Here is a 24382-nt window from a genome sequence, read left to right as displayed (position 1 = left end):
TAACTAATAGTGGAAATTTCTTTTAAGTTAACCACTACGTAACATTATATTTGGAATTGCCTTCCTGATTTTGAGGAGTTTTATAGTATGCTTCAATAAGCTCTTATTTCTAATTCACCAGAGAACGGGTTATACATCTTGCATTATATTAAAATCAAAATCTACTAAAAATATATTTGCTAGTTTCTTAGATTCAAAGTGGAAGTTGAACTCAACAAATGTTCTTAATATTTTATCATTTAATGGCAAGTTGTTTTACAAACAGTATTTCTTCGAAAATATTGTTTAAGCGTCGTGCTATTGACAATCAGTCATTTAACAGATACATATTTGTTACACAAAGTGTATCATATTTTATTGTATATTGTTTCAGAGAAAGAGGTCTGGGTGCACATTGACGAAGGGTGTAATGAAATATTGTCTGCAAATTTCTCCAGTGCAGTCTATTCATCAATGGTAGTATGAGATAAATGTCAAAAATGTTTAATGAACAATTTCTAATGAATTAATTGTACTAATGATAAATAGAATTGGAATGTAATAAATATTAAATACGTATTCAAGTCCTATGGTTTTACTATACGTATTAAGCCTTATTATCGTGTGTATGAATATAGAAAATGCGGCTGTTTGGGAATCATTTAAAATACAATTCAATTTAGAAAGAAATAATGTAAGCATTTAATAGTTATTTAATGTATTTATTCTAAAATATACTTCAGCTTTATGTATGCATTTCTTTATTTCAAAAGATATGCCCAGAGTTCAACAGCGCAGTGAGAAAAAAGAGAGACGCCTCAATCGAACTAGAATCACCCATGCATTACAGTTTGGTGAAAATCGGAAAAACGTTTATCAATTACCCCCCGAAAATTGTTTCGAAGACCTTGGATATTACGGAAGACGTTATTGCTGACCTTACTATAGAAACTGAGGATCCAGAGGATGACACCTTGGTTTACAATATCGTTGATGAGCCAGAAAACCTCCAGTGTAACATCACCTCCGACGGTAATCTCCGGTGTAAGGCGATTGAAGACGATTTCTACGGCGAAGATGACGTCACTGTTGAGGTCACTGAGACAGATTTGCCAGCGTTTGAACAACCAATGTCGAATACAAAACAATTAAAACTTGTCATTCACGGAACTCCTGATAAAACTGAGCGATTCTTTTTTGATTCCAATGATACCTTTTACGCCGAGAAACGGCCCTCTTTTCGGCACACCATTTTAGTGAACGCTAACAGGTCTTCCACCCACTACGCCGGACGAATTGTTCTCGCAGATGTCGACGGGGGCGAGATATTTTCCCCATTTCCAAGATTTAGTGCTCTCGGGGACGCCGTTTTCTCTCTGAAGAGGTTAACTAACACATCGGATATCCCGCTGGTCAATTACACGACTAGGCGCTATAGAAGCGTCGAAGCTTATGACGTTGAGTTTGAATACTCTCCAGACCTACAGGGTAACATGACGCTGGATTTCATCGCCCGGAACGCTGATGACAGCTACACGCCTGGTGTCACTATCGATGTATATGTGATGGAGAACCCCTGCATTCATGGTCAATGCCACCATCCCATTCTGGGATATGACGCATGTGAAGATCCGGCCAGATCGCGGTCATTCAGTGGCTTTGAGTGCGTCTGTGAACCTGGTAATCACGCATCTGAGCCTTGCTCTGGTAAAACAGGGCTTAATGCATGTACATAGCATCGTCCAATATTAGCCTGTGCAGTATACATTTGCTAATAAGGGACATGCCTTTCCGCTTGTATTGTATGTGTTTAATTCTTTTTAGCAAACATCCAGTCTAGGCGGAAAGTGTCGTCCCTGAATAGCCTGTACTGACTGCACAGTCTTATCTGTGACAATACTTTACGCGTATGCATTAACCCCTTTTTTCCAGATTGCGACTCATATATATGTCCATACAAAACGATATTACAATGCTAATACTAACGACTTCCATCGTGTGTAATATACTAGAAGCGTTGACAAACTTTTACTGAAAATACGTTACATAATATGAATGACTATGTTATGTTTTCATGGCTCATTTTATCATTCCACCGCATTGATATCTGCCTGATATATCGTTGCCTGATATATTTTTATACATGGTCAACAGGAAGTTCTTGTATCAGTCAATGTTTGGAGTTACGTGGGATTTTCAATAAAGTCAACAATTTCTATCAACATGAATCAGGTTCAACAAAACAAACAATTTGATACCAAGAACGTACAAAATGTATTCTAGTTTAAAGTAATAAATCACAAAAACGTTTATTTTAAAAAAAATCACAACAGCCCGCACTGCATAAGTTAAATGACGTCATCAATGCGGTAATGAATCTTAAATATCGATATAGTCTTTGCACTCGCAAAATTTGCACAGAAAGTCAAGACAAATGATAACTGTATGCTTATCCTTGACTATTTAAACAAACGATTTAACACGCTTATGTCATTATTGACACAATCATCAAAATGTCAATTTCAATACACATCTCCAAAATGGCGTCTCCAAACTATTCGGTGAAGTGTGTTCTTAGATTAAATTTGTCGCTGCAGTCCATTCCTGATCTCCAATTCAAGACGTTTATAATTAAAGCGGTTGTACTCTTCCCATTCGTAGTGCAAACAACTTTTTTTCTCTATACGATGTTTAAAATAAGCGATTATTCGTGTTGTCTTTTCGAGCGCCGTTTGTACATGTATGTCAACGTGTAAAAGCCGGATCAGCAAAATCAGCGGGGATCCGTACATATTAAATATAAAGAAATGGATTATTTTGCAGATTTTTAGGAAAATGTGGTATGATAAACAGAAAAAACAGGTTACTGTCCCATCGTTGTGTTATATATCAGGCTCGGCACGAATAAAATAACGGCTCGGCAAGCCTCGCCGTTTTATTATTCTAAGCCTCGCCTGATATATTACAAAACGATGGGACAGTAACCTGTTATTCTCTTTATCATGTTTTATTAACCGACAAACAGGCTATATCGGCGACTGGTGTCAGATAGAAATCGACGAGTGTCAGTCGAGCCCATGTTCCAGTATGTACGACTGCGAGGACCTGGTCAATGGCTACCAGTGCAACATCAACATCCCCAAACTGCTGGCTGTCATCGTCTGTCCTCTCATTGCCCTCATTGTCCTCGTGTACGTTCTCAGGAGAGTTATTGTGAAGCTGCGATACATCAAGTTGTCTAGAAGCAGGTATGCGTTTAAGTGCTATTTTGCTTTAACACTTTACCACCAAGATATGTATTTTCACGCATTTGTAGACCCCCAGAAAAATATATTTACTTGAAGACCTTTCTCACTGGATTCTTGTTTTTAGGCTTAATCTGCAAACCTAAGATACTGATGAGCAGCAAACAGCATATAACCTGAGCAGACTGTGAGTTACTCGCAGGCTGTTCTGGTTTTATGCTGTTTGCACATATTCATTTTCACTTTGCTTCTGCGTGAGATTTAACAGTCACTTTTAGTCGTTATAGAGCCGAATACCGCCTTTGAGATTTAAAAATTATTTTGAAGCAAAGTTCGCAGCGAAATTTAGCTATAACTTTAAACAAATGTTGAAGCGACGTTTAACATTGGATTTAACTAAACCTATAAGCTCATATTGAAGCTACGTTCGGTTCAAAATTTTGCAATCATCTATAGCCCATATTAAAGCAAATGTTAGCGTGAGATTTAGCAATCGATTTTTGAAGCAAAAATAACCATGGGATGTATCCACCATTTTTAGCACCATTTGAAGCTGTCTATAACTTATATTGAAGCAAGGTTGAGCATTGGCAGTAACTAATGGCCTTTATTGAAGCAACAATTAAAGTAAAACATAGCAATCATTTTTGGCCTAAATGCCGATGTTGAAGTAAAGGCTAGAGGTTGATGGCAAGTGTTTTATATTATGTATGCATTCAATTGACAAACCTTTGTATTTGAAGGTATCAATATTCTTTGCAAGCTTAATTTCATGATGCACATTACACAATAAATGTTTAAATCTTGTTGCTTAAGCATTCGTCGAATTTTCGTCCGTGGAGCCAGACAAAAATACGTGTAAGAAATCACTTGTGTATGTTCATTGAGGTATACTGGATATTCTTTAACACAATTATGTTCTATAATGTTAATGTTTATTTACACTTATATGTCGTTATTTATTCTGGGCTAAGTGTGAGGTACTGTATTCTGATATAAACCAGATGTGTTTTGAATCAGCTGATCCAAGGCGGGTGAACCGGTGAATTTTATTCATTTAAGTGTTATGAGCCTGGTTGTCATATTTGGGATAATTGTTTATTAACCCGTTTCAGTGATTACTTATGAGCTTCTGTGGGAGCTTTGGCATGCTGTTAAACTAGTTTGAACCCCAAATTCCGGTAGTTTGAATTGACCGTTTCCAGTTGCCGACCCAAGTTTAAATTAATCTTCAGCTTGACATTTCGAATAAAATTATGAACAAACTACTCTAATCGCCGAGGCGCAATTTTACTATTGAATGGATAAGGAGAATTGTTCACACCCTGTTCACTTGGCCTCATTTTGACCTTGATATTGACCTATTTTGATGATATAATACACATGTTATTCAGAATGTCCAAAATCTTGGTTAAACCTTATGACGCGTTTCTTCTAACATCGATACTGCTTGTAACAGAGCGTCAATACTTGTATGGATGATGCTTTCAAACACATTCAGCATAGGCACAACAACCAACTCATGTTAACCTTGACGTTTACCTGCATTTGGTTTCAGACGAATTAAGAAGGTTCACATTCTTGGTTTACTCAAAAAGACGCGTTTCTTTGAACAACGATGATGCATACTACTAAATTTGATACATGCGTGAATGCTGTCCATGAACACTCACCACCTCCATATCACCTGACCTCGTTCTGACATTTACCTTGACCTTGTTTTGGATTAAAGTTTATTCAAATGGATCCATGTTGTGCTGTGCGTAAATTTAGTGCCGTTCCAGATTAGTCAGTGCAGTCCACACAAAATCTAATCAGGGAAGAAACTTTCCGCATAAACTGTATTGTTGCGAAGAAGAGACTTCCTTTAAACAGAAAATATCATAAAAGCGGAAAGGGTCGTCCCTTATTAGCCTGTGCGGACTGCACAGTCTAATCTGAAACGGCACTTTACGCACATGCATTAAACCCGTTTTTCTCAGAGCACGGCTCAAATGGATTCATCAATCAGTACTGACAAGGGGGCGGCATTTGTGTTGATTCAACGCAACATCATGTTGTTTTATGTTTTATGTTGGGTTGTGTCTGTCTCCGTATTTATTGCCCTATTATGTATATTCAATGTCGCACTTATCTTAAAGTTGTAATATTAATAAAATCAATGATATATAATTTTTAAAACTACAGCCGTGTCTTAAAATAAAATCCGTGTGAAGTTGTGCCATATGCCACCGCATATGCCTAGTAACTGCAATGATATAAACGGGTATAATAATGCACATGCCGAATAACATCAGGGACCTTACTTATAAAAATCGGATGTTGGCGTATGATTCTATATTTAAATATTTAGCAAAAGTGTAAATAAGGGTAGATAGAGTACATGACACCAGTTATTTTCAAACTCCAGTTGCTTCCTTTTTTTCTTTTTTTTTATTGCGGCTTATTTTCATCAACTTTAGCGCTGTAAACACAGTTTCGCTCTCAAAGAGGTGTCAGTGGTGGTGTCAATATTTCTCTCTATTATTTAGACTCTTTTAGATATATGTTATAAATGGGCCGTGCTCTGTGAAAAAGGGGGTTTAATGCATGTTCGTAAAGTGTCGTCTAAGATTAGCCAGTGCAGTCCGTACAGGCTTATCAGGGACGACACTTTCCGCGTTGATGACATTCTTCGTTTAAAGAAAACCTCTTATCAAAAATCCAGTTTAAGCGGAAAGTGTCGTCCCTGATTAGCCTGTGCGGACTGCACAGGCTTATCTGGGGCGACACTTTACGCACATGCATTAAATCCACTTTTCACAGAGCACGGCTCATTTTATTTCACTCACAATTTACAATAATGAAAACCTTGATTATTGTTATTTTTTCATATATTGTTAACAGATTTAGAAACGTATGTTTAGCGGCGGTTACTAATATATTTCAGAGAATTTCCGATCATGTTTTTGAGGTTTAATAATTCGTTTCGTTTTTAAGGGTAGTGTGAGATTCTTTATATACGGTTATTAAATTGGTTATTAAATAGAGCGTCACGCTGTTCAATTATTGTTTTATGAATTGATTACAACTTAGTGTTCTTACCAATCGCTTTTATGAACGTCTTGGCAAACGTTCTTCTTGAGTCCTATGATTTTCCTTGTCCATATCCAGGGTCGGTTTAATGGAGGACAGCGGGCGGCAAATCGGCGACAACCGCCCGGCCACCTCGTCCGGCATCCATGTGGACGACAAAGATGACGTCAGCTCGGAGGACGATGATGTCAAGTTCTGGCAACACAATCCCACCTATGATGACATGTCGCCATTTACAGCAAACCCATTGTTTTTACCTGCTGGCAAAGCTCCACCGCCACACCATGCTAACTTCGCCACCTTCAAAGGTAGCAGATAGTTCATCGTCGCAATCATTACTATGTTATTATAAATTTGAACCGCGTTTGTGGAAAAATGGGTTTAATGCATTTGCTTAAAGTTTCCTCCCAGATTAGCCTGTGCCCTTCGCACTGGCTAATCAGGGGCAAAACTGTCTGAACAAACTGTATTTACGTTAAGATTATATTATGTCTGCACATTTTTATCTTGGATGACACTCTACGCACATGCAGAAAGGACAGTTTATCCAGAACGCGGCTCATGTTATACATTTATTATACACAGTAAAATAATCTACGCATATCTCCCTATAAAAAAACAAGTACTTCGTATAAATCTACCATTAACCAAACAAAAAAGAAATCCCATGCCTGGTCACTGCATAATATTTTTTATGTACAAAAATATTGATCATGTAAAAGTCCATAAATATTGTTTTCATTATCGATATAATATATCAATAAACGATCCTTTGCTGCTCAAATGCGGAGATTTAAAACACCCCGGGCTGACGTGATCGTTGTTTAATTAATACAAACCGGGGAACCGTTTCAGTAAACCCTTATAAGCTACTTAGTACGATTTTCACAAGTTATCATTGTGCATTTTAACACAAAAATAACGTCGGGTTAATTGAGCCGTAACTAACGTGCGAGGATTATTTGAAATCTACGCCTGAACATGGAGTTGTTTTTATTTCTCCCAGTCTATACTGGGGGACATATTGTTTTTACCTGTCTGTGTGTTTGTTGGTTTGTGTCAAACTTTAACATTGGCCATATCGTTTGCAATATTGAAGATAGCAACTTGATATTTGGCACGCATGTGTATCTCATGGAGCTGCACATTTTGAGTGGTAAAAGGTTAAGGTCAAGGTCATCCTTCAAGGTCAATGGTCAAATATATGGGGGACATAGTGTTTAACAAGCACATCTTGCTTAATGACTGATTCAAATGATGAATCTACTTAATATTGTTTCTCAAACATTCACATGTATCGTCCACCTTCCCCAGGCGTACAGGAGAAGCCGAAACCGTTCTCGCAGATGGAGCTGAATGATTTTAACGTTGAACGAATGAGGCCGATTCAGCCACGTCAAAGTGACGTTCCCAACCGCAGGTTTGACGTCACGATGCTAGCGGAGCCATCTGAGACGTCAGTGTCGACGTCACGACCCTCAAGCGTCACCTCTGTGGGGCAGATCCCTAAGCCGGGCCCCAAAGTGACCATCCCTCTGCACCGGCCTGACGAGTTTGACAACATGATTGAACAGATGAAGAAAAACGCAGGCCTGACGGATGTGCAGACGTAACTGGAACAAGCATCTAGGCAGTTTCTGAATTGTGGCGTGAAAGCGAAAGATGAACTTTAAAATATTTTTTTAAGATGTAATATGAAATATAATATTAACGAAATTTGCATAAGCATGGGCGGTTTATGGCTATTGGCATGAATAAACAAAATTGTAAATTAACAATAATTTTACACATGATTTATTTAAGAATGTTTGGTCATTGATTGTTAACATAAGTGTAAAGTTGTACAATCAAACATGTGTAATAAAAATGATTTAATTTATATTAAATTTTAATAATTTATTTAGCTGATAGACATAGATCAGACAACAAACCGTTGACTAATGTCAAATTATTTTATACATTAAATGTGTTTGTGTGTGTTGTGTTATTACACACACTAACAGTATGAGAAATAAATGTTTTATATTAACCAAGTGCTTTTAAATTGTTTTTAGCTTTTTATGTTTGTAAGCAATAAAAGCGAGTTTTTCAATGAGATAAATGCACATTAAAATGACACCGAAAACTAAAGAGTTCCGCAATAACACCATTATAACTGGATCGGTTACAGCAATTTATGGAAGTTATTTGTTATGGATGTTATTGTGAATATTATTACCCAACAGTAGCCGAATTAGCTTTTGTATTGTTAGAGTAATACTTTTGTTAAAAAAATGTAAACCTTTCAAATGCAAATGCTGTCATTTTTTTCTCTTGGTGAAATGCGTTGATTTTCATTTTCGGAAACAGAATTGGAGACAAAGAGTTTATTTGAGTAGTAAATATGTTTGTGTATTCCAATTTTAGCAAAAAGTAATGTTCGAAGTTTACTGTTAATCCATCGTACATCTAAACGTCATAATAAGTTTTGGATAAAATCTTGTGTGACGCATGTGTTTCTTTTAGGCTTTTACTAGTGCAATTCCATCTGCGTGTGTATGCATCTTACTAAATATGTATTTAAACTTCCTTTCTTTTCTAATGCTATTTGTAATTCTTTATACCAGACATACAGCATCAATTGTTTAAAACAACTTTTTATAATTATGCTAATTTTTTATTCGACGTTTTTGCAAAATAAATGACAGTTTTTCGAATAAAGAAAATTGTGGAATATATAATATTGAAATTTAATTATGTAAATTTTCCTTTTATTTATAAAACTTTATAATTTTCGATTCAAGTGCGCCAACAATATTCTTTGCATTTTATTCATTATGCACCTGTGTTGAAATTAATAATGAATAAATAATTCATATGATAATATACACGCCGGGTATGCGAATACTTCGTTGACGGATGGCACTTCACTAACAGAGAACAACAAAAGCCACGCGCGAGAGTAGACTTCTTCAGCTTTTTTGTATGTATGTTCTGTTTATTTGGTTTTTAGACACAGAACAATGTTTGGGTGATTAATGGTATAGCACTTCGTATTGCGAAGAAAGAAATTCGCGAAAAAACGGTGAATTATTAAAAAAACGATAAAATTCCATCGATAATCAGCATGAATTGAATGATCAGTACATATTTTAACAAAATAAAGATACTTGGAAATAATTAAGAACGTGCTTACTATTCGAAATTAAAAGATCAATATATCCAGTAATGTTACAACATGTCACATTTTAGTTTACTAATGTATTTGAGAAAATTCAAATGTTTTAAGAGTCGCATGCACATTTTTCATCTGCACTTCGTTTACCGATCATCTAAAAAACAATGGCACTTCGTTTCCCGACATCTAGACACTTTTTTCCAGATATAACACACTCGTTTTTTGTGAATCAAAAATGCAGAATTCGCTGTGGAATACTGTTAAAGTAAGCAGGCAATAAATAAAAATGTATGTACTTAGTACGCAAAAAAAACGAATTACCGAAGCATGTTCTTATCCCTTTGAACTATGATTATGATTTGGTATAAATGTGAAAGATAAATGTTAAACAAATTGGATAAGTCTAATGAGTAAAATCTATATTACCATATATTTTAAATTACGTTCTAAACGGTTGATCTAAAGCATTTATCTTTATGTCCAAATGAAGGTACTAAGGTTATTCACTTATATATTAGATAGCATGTCATGAATAATCACTCTGCTTAAACTGCCTCTCAGAGATTAAGATCAGCAGCGATGCAGGTCCGAAATTCTATAGGAACTTTTTGGCTCAATGCCAGAAAACGAAAATAGCAAAAAAAAGAACGGGCGGGGTCGATTTAATCACACGACAGTGGTGTAAAAAGTTATGCATATCCGTCTTTGTTTTTAATATAAACACAACACATGCTGCATATGAAGTTGCATATAAGTGACACAATTATTTATTACAGGATGAGTGAGACGGAGCTTATGAATGCCGCCGACGGTTCGTTGTTGGACATTAGTTTAGAAGAAGAATTGTGTACCAGCGATTTCATTTTACCCGTGTGTCTTTAAACTCAACCAATACATTGATTTAGGGTCAGGTAAATCGCACTTCGAGCAAACGTTAGCGTTGCGTAAAGGGAAGTGCTCCCTATAAGCAGGGCTCAAAATTATGGGAGTTTTACCATTCTCTTTTTAGTTTTGTTGCTACGCATAAGTATCGTCTTGATGATGCGATTCAAATAAGCACAACCGACATAGGATTTTATGAAAAACAAATGTGTATTTGCCTCATAAAGACCCCTTCACTACCGTTATCTAGAGCCCTGCTACAAGTAAAAATTAAACACGATTGTGTTGATCCGCATTATCCGTTGTATTTTCATTTCTCTGAATCTCAAGTTACCAATAAAAAACAAGTTCATTATGTACACAATTATTTAATAATAAATATTATCTTATTTGAAAATTGCAATTATAATAAACATAGTATAAATTAATAGTAATGTGACTTTTGAAAAATATATTTTCAAACTGTTTCGTATGAATAGCCATAATATAAATAAATGCATTTAAGGTAAAAGATAAAACTCAGTTATTAGAGTGCCCGCTTTTTTTAAAGTCTCCGTAATCTGAAATGTCCTTTATCGGTAAACAAAGTGCCTGCAACTTTATGTATGCCACCTATTACAACATGCACTATCTTTGTTTATATTTTAGTGAATACTATCAAAATTTCAGTATTTGAAGCACAGTGATTACTCTACATGCTGGAATAGCAAACAATTTTTTGCAATAATTCTAAGTAATTTTATTTTGTTAAAATGTTTACTGTTTATCCAGTTTATGCTGTTTTCCGATCGAATTATCTATTTTTTGGGCAACACTGTACCATTCTTCCGTGAAATTGTGTATTCCCAATACAAAAGGATACACCATTTATCAACTCGACCATCTGTCTTGCCTTAAAAACTAATCTTTAGGGTATAACTTTAAATAAAACAGAGGAACTTACCTCTCGCGCGTGGCGTTTGTTGTTCTCTGTTAGTGAAGTGCCATCCGTCTACGAAGTATTCGCATACCCGGCGTGATATATATGTATTGTTAAAGCATAATTGAATTCTACTTAAGTTGCTTTATCTTGCTTTCAATAAATTCTATGAAAAAACAGACTTAATTTTCTTGTCAATTTACAATGTATGCACATTAAATGCGTTTGTTTTAAGTTGATTTATTTACTTTTATCTGTTGTTGTATCGTGACTGCATTTCCTTGCTTGTTGATTCGATGACTGAATGTTGACATACGCGAAAAACTAATTCGAAACAGAAAAAAATAGTTCACGTACTAAATGCAGAATCTGCTGAGAGATATCAGCGACCAATTTTCTAAAAGTTTTGCGCACGCAATTCAATATTAGTCACTTTGTGTGATCTTCATAATAATATAAACGCGTATGTTAAAGTATTTTATCTTGATGTTCTTACCTTAGTTTATATTAAATGAAAACTAACAGAAGCTTTTTAACATACTTTACGAATACCCTGACGCGGCATGTCGTAATATGTATCAAAATGCAATAAACAGGCAAATGATAAGTTGAAAAACGGGTCCTAACTACTGCAATTTTTAACGTAGTGTAGTGTCTTCATAACAAGAACCAATGCATTCAAATTTGATTTCTGTACGTTGAAAATGCAGACATCGTCCGACAAGCTTTTGTCCACGGACAGAAAGAAGGACGAACTTATTTAAAAAACAACAAGAAGTGTTGTTTTTTTGCGATGAAAAATGAAAATATGAAACAAGGGGAATGTACTAATATGAAAGTGCTTGTTAGGCGGTCATATCAGTGGTAAAGATGTATATGCGCTTTCTTGTTTGATTTTACAAGTACTAGATTGTTGTGATTAATATTTGCTTTCTTGTTTCGATTCAAATGTACTGGGTTGTTTGCATGTTCATAGGTAATAATAGTGTGTGAATATGTTTCACTCAAAACATATAAATGGCTTCCATCTTAGATAAAGGTGACCAAAGAAGTAGTAGTGCGATCCTTTTTTCTTTCGATAACATCCTAAGTAACTGATAACTGGTAGCCATCTTGGATAAAACTTTGTCCTTTCAAATACTTTTTCATTTTAGCTCACCTGGACACATGCTGCTCAAGGGTAACATTTTTTGTTCCCAGATATTCTTCCTACGTACCGCGCGTGGTGCTTGAGTGAACTGTTTCTTACAATGCCTTCGCCTTCTCAGCCCAATTACAGATTTTAACCAAACTACACAGGAATGATCCTTTGTTGACCTTTTTTTAAATTTGTTCAAATCTTTCTGGGTCTTTGCATATGTATGTAATCAGAGCAAACAATATATATTTCACAACTGCACACTTCAAAAATCGTCTTATTCGATCACAGCAAGTGACAAGGCCATACTTTCTGTGGGTAACATCTTCTAATTGTCCTATACTTAGTTTTCTTAAAGGATGCCCCTTGTTTCAACACTGACCACGTCCCAGGGGACACCTGATTTATATAGACTAATATAGTCGATAACTGACAAATATTTCCATTGAGCCATGCAGGTCAGAGGTTAAATATTTGGTGTGGTCCTGTACAATATTCGTTCAAATAATGCATCTGTAGTCAAAATTGGCCATGCCTTGGGGATAACTTGTTTTCCTTACATGTATATAATTAAAACTTTATAAATTATAAATCTTCTCTAAAATTCAAAGACCGAGAGGGTTAGGTATTTGTCATTTAACATGGCATGGTGTTTCTTTGACAAAATTGTTAAAATCATGCCCTAGGGTTAAAACTGACCTTGTCCATGGGTCACAAAATGCATGTACACTTTCATAGTACATAACTTAAAAATATTTTTATTTTTTTCTGTCTCAATGATCAGGCATTTAATATTTTGTATGTAACATTATCCGGTTGTCTTCCTCCAAGGTGACTTTAAATCATGACACTGAGGTAAAATTTGGTTCCGTCCTAGGATGGAAATGTTTTCTTAATATGTATACATGTATATTATAAATCTCTGAAACCAGCAAGGCCCTGCGGTTTGTTATTTGACGTAAAATATCTTATCGGGGCTTTCATCTCTGTTTGTTCAAAGTATGACTGTCGAGTCAATTATTACCACGCCCAATTGGTCAAATTATGTATATAGACTATATCAAAAATCAAAGTACTGGCAGTACTGGTGTGACGATGCTTTTGAAGAGGATGGATATAAAACATCAATTTAAGTTTATCTATATCACCACAATTGTGTATGTTGATACGAACATTTGGGTACGATAAAACAATTTGGGTACGAAAAAAAATTTGGTGCGAAAAAAACTTGCTTACGAAACATTTTTGGTACGAAAAAAAGTTTAGGGGTACGTGGGTAACTTGACCCATTGAGCGAAACTGGGAGGCGGGTCACATTCTTGTTCATTACGTATGGCAATACCTTCATGATGATTCTCGAAAGTAGGTATGAGCACATAGCCGGACCATGTGAGCTCATTCGTATGAGCACTTGACTATCCGAGTTCGCCCACGAACATATGGATAATTTAACTAATAGCGAAATGACCTTATACATGTATATGCTGAAATCTAACAATCGAACGAAATATCAAACATGGTATGTACACTTAGGTGGTTGTGTAATTTCTGTTAGAATATCGTATTCAATATGTAAATTTTAAATGATTGTGCCCGCACTTGAGTTTGTTGTCGTGTTTGAGTCTATACGCGCCTAGGCTGCACCCAGTGTGTGTATTTGTGTTTTTCCAAGGTAATGAGTTACCTCCGCGCTAAGGCTGCATAATGTTGGGACCCGGAGTGTGTCCAGCACTCCTACCTAATAAAATTAGATTAACGACAGTTGGGACGAATTTTGAATGATAGCTGCAATTTCCAGCTATTTGTTTTGTACTGAAATACTTTTTAATTTTTTATATGGTCAAATGCTGCGGGGGGGATGAGATTATCCGGAAAAAAACACCTGTCCGGAATGGTGACCACAAAACAGACAAAATATAACATTGCGCCGGGAGCGGGAATCGAACCGGTGTCGTAAAGGTGAAAAAGAGAACGTCCTTACCACTGCGCTAGCGGGACGGACAATTACTCAAAAAATGGTTATTTTATCTATATATATCATAGCAGTGCAGCGTTTACAATTTGCAGGTTCGAAATTGTTCGCATTCTTTAGTTTTTTGATCACGTAAAAAGTTAATTTTACATGTTTTTATTCGCAATTAATTTACTAAATCGAGAACAAATATCAAACTAAATAGAGAAAATATATAGTTGTTTCATTGGTCCATAAAAATAAAATGGATGTAAAATTACTAATTTGAAATTAACGTTCTGATACACTTATTGAATCTGTTTCCCCAGGATATGCTGTTCTATTAATATTTACCTTTATCAACACGAACGACAACTCTGCTAGGAGAATGTTATCAATGAAAATCAACGAGCAATCTCCTACGCAGTGGCGAATGCCAAGGGAAGTAACTGAAAAATCGAGTTATCTCAATCGGACTGGCTCGGTCTTTTACATAGGTCGCCATTGTTAAGAATTTTTTTACTGGTTCTCAAACCTTGGACGATGCTGTTCCAGCATCGTCAAAAAATAATGTTTAATCCCAAGGTTTGGGTGTTCTTAGTTTGGCGAGTAATATTAAATAGTTTATCTCTACTTATTTTATTCAAATCATGCCATGTAGTAGAAAAAATCCACGCCCAAGGGATCACATTATTAATTTAGACTTGTATAGCATAACACATGATAAATCATATGTTCTAAAACCGCAAGCGTTAGGCGTTAAAGGTTTGTTGCGCGCAATTGTATGGCTCAATTCAACGTTTGTGCGCAAAACTTAATATCATTATTTCTACTAAAGAAAAGAATTAACACTGTACACACGTGGACCGAGTCAATAGTCAAAACGTGTTATTGTGACGAGCCTTTAATCAGAATTATGCAAAGTTGTGTTCAAGTGAGGATTGTATCCACTACAAATTAAGTTTAAGGTTTGGTTGTAACGCGTACATTTATCTGTAGCGTCGACAGATATTTGAAACTTCACACTCCTTTGCGATCATCTTGTGAGGTCTTCGACCTGGGCTCACAACTCTTACCTTTAATTTAACAGTATTATAATCTCTATTGTACTCAGGTAAATGATTGCTGAAACAACTCATATCTTTAACTGGCATTTAGACCTAACATTGGTAATCAAAAAGGCCAGCTAGGCCAAAGTAAAAATATTTAATACTAAACATACATACAATTTGTGAAGTCAATAACTAGAGTGGGGTGTTAAAACAGGCGGCTTCTGGTAGATTTACATCAATAGTGTGCATGTTTATCCTAAGATAGGTTTAACTATGGAAGTTGAAATTTTATCGCGCATTCAATTCAGTGCATGGTTCTGAAATAAACAATGTTTGAAAATTTGGTGATGCATTTTAGAAAAAAAATATTTAAAAAACAACAACAATTTACAACTGTTGTAAACATGAGCACATAATTGAAGGTAAATCAGACGATGTGTAACTACAAATGACAAAAGCATCTCGTAACTTTATGACATAAACCAAGTTGTTTATTTGTATCCCTTTGTATTATCATAAAAATGATAAGCAACTTTATGCAAGGTCTTCTGGTAACTTCACTGTGAACTTTGACTTCTGTGTCGATTTTAAGTGTTTTGATTGCGGATGCAGTCAGTCCTTTGTAAGCTTTAAGCAATTCAGGTTTAAAAAAAAAATGTTCATATACATTACAGGGTGCATGATCACGTGATTTTGCGGGGTTCCCAATTAAACGTTAATGGATGTAAACACACTGGTAAAAAATGCTTTTTTCAAACAACTTTTTAGAACAATGTTCTTAAGAATTTGAACTAGTGCATAGAAGAGAGATTTTTATGCTGCGGATGGAAATTTGAAATACATCAAAATTAATTTATTTAATGCTTTAATGCTTCGTGCAACGTGAAATTTTGTCACCGATTTCAAACACACGATATCGGCACAAATTGCAAGAAAAACTGTCTTTTATGCGCTAAAGATTGTCGCAAATGTATTTCAATAACTTGAGATATTCGCAAAAATATAGTGCTTAACGGTGTGTTTATATTCTGTCCAGTCCGTGTGTAACACAAAATTTTAAAAAAGGTTTCAAATTCGCAAATTTTCGTTTTAGTTATGATATTTGTGAGGAAACAGTACAATTACATTTATGATGCTCTAAAATATCCATTATATGCATCTTTTGACGATTTAAAACCTGAAAATTATAAAGCGTTGCAACGCGAAACGATTGAATAATTTTGATAGTTCTGCTGTTGTCGTTATATTTTGGGATAATACGAGGATTGCTTATATGTATTATGGCTGAGTGGTCTAAGCGATAGACTTTTACAAGAGGGGTCAGTGGTTTGAGCCCAGTTGAGGTTTTTTTTTCTTTATTTATTTATATTCTTGTTTTTATTGGAGCTTTTTAGATCCAATGTTTACATTTATCAAGATAAAGCATTGAATGACAAACGTCAATACATGTCAAAATCTGCGAAAAGGCCCCTTTAAGTGCCACCTTGTGAATACTCTAGAAGTCACATTTTGTGTTACATCTTCACGAAACCAGGTCTGAAAATGTGTTCGGTCGAGTTCAAAAGTGGTTGATATTCGTCGAAAAACATCGCCGCCCGGGCGTGTCGCGATTGTCCTTATATGGCTTTAAGGAAACCCCATGAACACTCTAGAGGCCACATTATCAGTCCAATCTTCATTACACTTGGTCTGAATATTTGTTTTCTTATGATAGATTGGCCGATTTAAATAGTAGTTTTATTGGTCGAAAATCATATCTGCGATGGATCGGGACAGTTTTCTTAAATGGATTTTGTGACACCTTACTTCCACTCTTGAAGTTACGTTCATGAAATTTAGTCAGAACATTTATTCTAATGAAAAGCGCGGACGCGTTGGAAATGGTTTTGGTTCATCGAACAAAATTATCGCTAGAGCCAACACAATGTTGGTCAAATCTTCTTGAAACTTGGGTAAATTTGCTCGAATAATATGTCCGCGAATTTGAGAATGAGATTGCCCTCATCTGGACCTAGGTGTGCAATGTCGTTGTTAAAAAATGTTACAAATGTTATAGTGCGAAGACAGATATCACATCCTGTCATCAAAACAAGTAACCTTATGAATATCGATTTGATTTCATCAAATATTTATTTTTTTTATACATGGTGTGAATGTGAAACTTTGCTTTCTCTTGTTATTATGAATGAAAATCATCAAACTTTTCTTAAAACGCCCATTTTGTAGAAAATTGCATCGATTTTCATAAATAAAAGCAAATGTAAGACAACAGTTTTAAAAAGTGTTTTATATTAGGAACGATATTGCTGTGATGCTTGATGTTACTATTAACATATAAAGGATATAGCCCCTGCGAAGTCCATAAATTTCATTAGTGTGGTGATCGTTCTTAATTCTGAGTTTGATCGCATGGCCGTTTACACTTGTGACCGGTTTGACTTTTCATGACTACGAAGCGCACCGAATGAACAACGACGACTCTTCAAGTAATAACAATAACAATGGACAGTTCTTTAAGACTTATAGGTAAGCCAAATCAACAAAACAGCGTCTTGTTAAACGTAGTAAGTTATCTTATTATATTTGCGCGTCCAGGAGTCCAATATTGTTTCTTGAAATATGTATTTCGTCAATCTTTGCAAGGCTAATAGTTTCGGATACCGTACTTCCGGATAAACTGCCAACGATTACTTATACTTCTACCGGTTGACGACCACAATCAACTCGTTGATTATTATGTCGGAGTGTTGGTGTTGAAGAAAAGTTGCAGAATAAACGATTAAAAGTCCAGAATGTACATTTACAGGTTAAAATCAGAGTTCTTTACAGTTTATATAAAGTGTTTGGCCAATTGAGCTTGGAAGCACTCAATTGACCACGCAGATACTATGTCAGGCGGCAGCTTGTTCCAATCTCTGATGGTCCTTGGGAAATATGAGTTGAGTCTGTAGTCATTTTTACATGATGGAAGGTTTTTTCATGCATGCCATGGGTGTGTCTTCTAGGTGGTATTAAACGATGTTCTTTATTGCTGGCAACTTTTTCGTTTTCGATTTTGTATAGCTTCCTTCTTTCTTGTCTCCAAGGATTTCCAATTTAATTGTTCCAACATATCTGTACCACTTGATCTATTACTATGTCTATTTAATACATATTATCTGGCGCCCCTCCTTTGCACAATCTCAATTTTCTCTATGTCCACTTTCTGTATGGGTCCCAGACAGTTCCTGAATACTCAAACATGGTCTAACTTTTGATTTGAATGCCTTTTCTTTCAGCAATGTTGAGGCTATGTTTAGGTTTCTTTTTAAGAATCCAATTTGGCTTTTCACTTTCGCTCAGATGTTAGCCATGTGGCGAGTCCATCGGAGCTCTGATGTGATGGTGACACCTAGATATTTAGCACTTTCAACAGATTCTAGTATATGTCCATGGAGGGTGTAATTGTATTTAATCAGTTGATGTTTCCTCGTTGTAGATATAACATTGCATTTTTCTGGATGGAAAACCATCTTTCAACGTTTTTCCCAGTCAGCAAGTTAGTTCAAGTCTCTTTGTAGTGTTTCGGCATCAGCTGTACAAGTTATTGTTAAGTATACTATTGTGTCATCCGCGAAGAGCCTAATTTTTGACGTGAGATTTTCTAGTAGACTTTCTAGATTTTCTATGTAAAACAGAAATAGTGACGGGGAGATTGCTGAGCCTTGGGGAGTTCTGGAATCAACTGTTACACTGTACAAGATTTTTCAGTAAGAGACAATGATCTTCCTTATCGAACGCTTTAGAAAAGTCCATCACTAACACATCCGTTTGTTTACCATCCTCCATGTTTGAAGTGATAGCGTCTATAAACTCTATGAGTTGCGTTTCACATGAACGACCTTTTCTAATCCGTGTTGTAGGGGGTGTAGGATAATGTTTTGGCAGGTTTTTTTTCCACTTTTTGGGAAGATAGCCCATGGCTTTGGAATTGGGAATTTTTCGGCATTTTCATGAAATCGGGAAAATAAATTCATTTGCCTTTTTTTCCACATGAAAAGTCCACTGATTAGGGAAATACTAAAGTTGATATAACTCTATAATTATTCAAATTAAAAGAACAAAATCATATAATACTTTGTTAGATGTAATTGAATTGAAATTGAGATAAAATACGCATTAGACTTCTTTCTAAAAAAAAAAAAAAAAAAAAAATTTTTTTTTTTAAATTGGGAATTTTTTGCCACATTTTGGGACAAAAGTATACTTTTTGGGATTGGGAACATAGCCGAATTTCGGCTATAAAATCGGGCCAAAAAAACCCTGGTTTTGGTCAGAGAGTTTCATTATATGGCTGGTCACAATGTGCTCCATTATTTTACAACAAATGCATGTGAGGCTGACCGGTCGATAGTTCTCAGCTTTATATCTTTGACCCTTTTTAAATAGGGTTGCTAGTTTCCAGTCTTTTGGCACAGATCCAGTTTCAATTGACCTTTTGAATATGACAAGTAGAATTGGGGCTATATGATCAGCAAGTTCTTTCAAAACTTTTGGCTTTATATTATCGGGTCCTGCCGCTTTAAAAGGATTTAGATTTTTTAGAAGTTTTTTCGATGCCCTTCAATGTGATATTTAATGGTTCAATAGGGGGGTATGATCCTTCCATTTTACACTGTTGTTTGAATTCAGTATCGGAAATGCCCTCACTTTCACTGAATGCTGACTAAAACTGAGAGTTCAAGATGTTTGCTCTTTCCTTTGGGTCGGTGTACCTCACTCACTCTTCAAGGACGAAACTTTACCGCTGTCACTTCTTTTATGTTTGATGTATGTCCAAAATTGTTTCAGTCCTAAAAATTGATTGTTGTCATCCGGAGTAACTATATCTTCAATGTAACCCCAATATGCACGTCTTAACATCCTTTGCAAAAGCCGTTTAAGTTCTTTGTATTTTTTCACAATTTGGTCATCCGCTAATTTCTCTTTCAGTTTATAGTAACGGTCTCGCTACTCAATCAGCTTCTTAATTTCAAAGTAATCCATGGAAGTTTGTACATTGTTCTTGCCATTTTGTGAGAAATATACTTTTCGATAGATTTTTCCAGATCATATTTGAATTTGTTCCAAAAATCATCGATATTCGCTTCCTTTGAATCCAGGTCAGTTATTTCTGATAGAATGTCTTCAAGATCTAAATGGATTTTTTCCCAGTCACCCTTTTTATAAACAGGGATGGAAATTAGTGGTTGCCCGTGAGCCCGGGGCCAGTATATTTTGGCCTGGGCCACCTGAAAATCAAAAGTTAGTAGTCCGGCTGGGCAACTTGCTTTTTAAGCTTGAAACAATTCAGTGCATTTTACTCCTACAAATATGAGGTTGATTTACATCGACAGATTACGACTAATTATTTGGACTAAGTGCATTTAAACATTTAATGAAATTGGCGACTGTGAGTTAATAATTAGTTTAATAAAATTCATTTATTAAAGCCAATAAAATTATTTAACTCAGACTTATATGAGGACATAATACACATAAAGTTTGTTAATTAAGCAATGTTGTTGTTTACTTATCTTTTGTTTTATTTAAAGAAATTCTTATATACACACAACCCTACAGTGATTTTTTTTGCTTTAATTTGTTACAGCCTGTGCCTTTTGAATTGGGAAAATTAGCGCGATAAACCGTGAAATTGGGAAAAATAGCGCGATAAACCATGAAATTGGGAAAAATTAAGCATTATAAATAGGATTATAAGTAACAGAAGTGATATTGTTTTTAAGTGCGTGTTCAGGGAGTTTTCTAGAAAAGGAGTCTGGTCAAATTGTTTTTTTTAAATCAATATAGGTGGCAAGTTTGGGAATGATTTATGGACAAAAATGACTAAATTCAAGTTATATATTTTGTAAGATGTTTAAAAAATAAAGTTGAGACCTAGATTTAAGAAATCATAATTAAGTTATATGAGACTTTTAAAAAAAAAAAAAAAAAAAATTTTTTTTTTTTTTTTAAGTTGGGCTTTTTTTGGGAAATTTTGGTCAGAATTTTGGGAAAAAACGTGTATTTTTGCGATTGGGAAGCAGCCGAAATTCGGCTGTAAATTTGAGCAAAAAAAATCACTGCCCTACATGTACATCGTACTGGGCTCGTTAGTCCTTACCTGGGCAACCAAAATACTAAAGATGGTTGCCCGTGTGGGCAACCAATTGTAAAACGTTAGTTTCCATCCCTGATAAAGAGGAATTTTTCTAGGTATCTGCTTGTATTTCGACGGCGTTATATCTATCTCTGTATAAACAATGTCGTGGTCAGACACACTAGGGATTAATCCAAGCGAGGGAAGTTGTTTGGGTAATAAGTGACGATAAGGTCTAATGTGTTTTTGTCTCTGGTTGGTTCCTCAACAAGTTGTGTAAGACTGTTGTTATCCAAAATATCCCCAAATTTCTGCATACGAGATCTTTGGTTATAAGCATTTGCTTTTCCAGTCCCATCCAGGAAGATTGAAGTCACCTCCAACCAGAATAAAAGCGTTTTGAATTCGAGAAACTAGGTTTAACTTGTTTCCAGTTCTTTTAAGCTGCTTGCGTTAGATGTTTTCGGATTATAATCGGAGCAAATGTAAAGACACTTTTGACCTACTAGCTGTAGTTTGGCGGAAATAATTTCACACTTTGGTTCAAGCTCTGGTACTGGAGAGCTAAAGAACTCATGTCGTATAGCGATTATCACTCCACCCCCTTTTGAGGGTCTATCTGTCCTACATGTATATATTTTAAAGTCCGGTGGGAATATTTGGTTATTTGGAATTGAAGGATCAAGCCAAGTTTCAGTCCCTAGGCTATCACTACATCTGGTTTAGTGCTATCAATAAGGTTATGTAGTTGACACTGTTTGGCTTTGATAGACTGGAAATTTACATTTAATACTTTCAGAGGGGTACCTTTCTTTGGTTTAGCTTTTTTACTTCTATTCGGTGTAGATGAATGTAACAGTTTCATGTTTCTGATTTGCAATGGGGCTATCAAGCGAAGTATTGGATAAAACACTAAACTGATTTTGAGTGCTCAGTACCAGGTCAAAGCATACCGAGCTGTAGTTTGGATTGTCACACACAATACAGTCCCATACTATTGCAGAATTATTCAGTTCGTTATATGTATGCGTATGTACTTCTTGACAGTTGATGTGATACCACTGGTCACACGTTTCGCACATGATAGCACGATCATCCCAAGTTACAGGTTTATCACATGTACCACAGTGATAAACACTTTCATCATTCTTATTCGACTGGGCCGGGGTTCATATGGATGTCATTTGAGTTTATAAGTAATGTGATTGTCTGGTATGCTAGTAGTGGCCTGTTTTTACAAAAAACTTGATTTTGAAACTTTTCTTTCACATAGTTTTGCAACACAAAATTGTCAACACTAACTACACAGGTTTGAGCTGATACTAAGACCTGTTGAGGTATCCAGCTGCACCCATCACACTTACAGCAACTTTGGAATGCATTGATTTGAGTAATAAAGTTTGTCACCAAGCATGATGATATCAGGGTAATATACACAAGATTCATTTTTATTTGTATTGTTTTAATGTACCAACAAGGCTTACTCTGCCATTCGCCAAATTAGCCAATGGCTACAAAAAAGGAAATTTGGCTACAAAAAATTTCATTTGGCAACAAGGTTTTCTACATTATCACCCATAAAATATCCAAAATAATAAGCATTAAGACATAAAAAGGTAAATTTGGCTTCAGAATATTTGGAGCCAGGGGGAGCCCTGACCAGTGTAACTGTGATGGATTTACACAGATTTTGCAGATTCATTCACAGTGTGTGTGGATAAGCTCAGTAAACTACATATCATAATTATGTGAAATGACATGTTTGGTTCCTTTAACCATCAGTTGGGATATAGTTCTGGCTACCATAACTTTTAAAGTCGCTTTTCATGATTTTTGACTGGCGCGACTTTATAGTTATGGACCAACCCCATTAAGTCAACCAGAAATTACCGAAAAGTTGACAGTTAACAAAGACCGGTCCAAAACAGCTTTTAAATGCAGTTATTGGCCCAAATCAACCACTTGATTGGAAAGATTGACATTTTTGCATTTAACTGATATATTCTTTCACAAAATACTATCTTAAACATTTAAATTTTATTTATTCTGCTCTTACATATCGAGAAAAAACAGCAATGTGACAGACTTTCTTGAAATGCGAATCTCCCGAGATTTCACGGTCTTATGACGTTATTTCTATTTTTAGTAACATACCATGTGCTCAAGTGTTTTCAAATTCAGAATGACATTTCCCGGTATTTTAGATTATTCTTGCTTGTTTTGTAAACAAATTGTAGTGTAAATACAAACTCAAAGTTAATATTATTTAAAATTACCTGATTCACACTGAAATCAGTCTTATAATCCACCAGATGTAAGTTGTTAATCACAAATAATAGATTTCAGAAAACGAAAGTAATGTTTACAATTTCAGCATAAAATGTCGAGGTCGATCCGAATGTTTCCAAATGAAAACTCGTCACGTGACAAAGCGACAATGGCGTCAAAATTGTGAATTTCAGACTGATGAGAGTTATTTTCATCTATTGTAAGATGCATTTGAAACATTTGAACCTTCAAATATACACCGATGCAGTAATTTATATTCATTCACCAATATATGTAGAAATATATCCAAGAAAATGAGCTTTCTTTGATTTATAGCCTGACATAAATATGTTACGACTCTGGTTGACTTTTGATATGGGGTTGGCTTCAGCGTACAGGTATGTCAATACTATATAAACTGTACGCTGAAGTTTCTTTAGCTACTAGGGATAGAGCATGCATTTTATTCCAGGTACTTCTACTACGTGTGACTATTTGTAAAAAAATTAATGAGTGAGAAGCTTATCTCTGGGAAAACAGGGCCTTCTTCATGTTTTCGAAACATGTGCTAATCAGGGACAACACTATCTTCCTAAAC

General features: G+C 35.4%; 2 protein-coding genes across 2 annotated transcripts in view; both read left to right on the top strand.

The window, feature by feature from the left end:
- LOC127859083 (uncharacterized) overlaps positions 1–11436 on the top strand; it is a 74562-nt gene extending 63126 nt beyond the window's left edge. Inside the window, exons 48-52 of the mRNA XM_052396506.1 lie at positions 374–456; positions 753–1659; positions 3005–3227; positions 6378–6607; positions 7614–11436. Coding sequence (XP_052252466.1) covers positions 374–456; positions 753–1659; positions 3005–3227; positions 6378–6607; positions 7614–7912 — 1742 coding nt within the window. The 3' untranslated portion in view covers positions 7913–11436. The remainder of the gene's footprint in view (positions 1–373; positions 457–752; positions 1660–3004; positions 3228–6377; positions 6608–7613) is intronic.
- Positions 11437–17851: 6415 nt separating this feature from the next.
- Positions 17852–24382, top strand: part of LOC127857839 (uncharacterized) — a 32618-nt gene continuing 26087 nt past the window's right edge. The window contains exon 1 of the mRNA XM_052394526.1: positions 17852–17924. Coding sequence (XP_052250486.1) covers positions 17900–17924 — 25 coding nt within the window. The 5' untranslated portion in view covers positions 17852–17899. The remainder of the gene's footprint in view (positions 17925–24382) is intronic.

This window comes from Dreissena polymorpha, chromosome 14, assembly GCF_020536995.1.
Source record: "Dreissena polymorpha isolate Duluth1 chromosome 14, UMN_Dpol_1.0, whole genome shotgun sequence".
Classification (NCBI taxonomy): domain Eukaryota; kingdom Metazoa; phylum Mollusca; class Bivalvia; order Myida; family Dreissenidae; genus Dreissena; species Dreissena polymorpha.
Note: the sequence above shows the minus strand (reverse complement) of the source record. Positions and strands in the feature narration are given on the sequence as shown.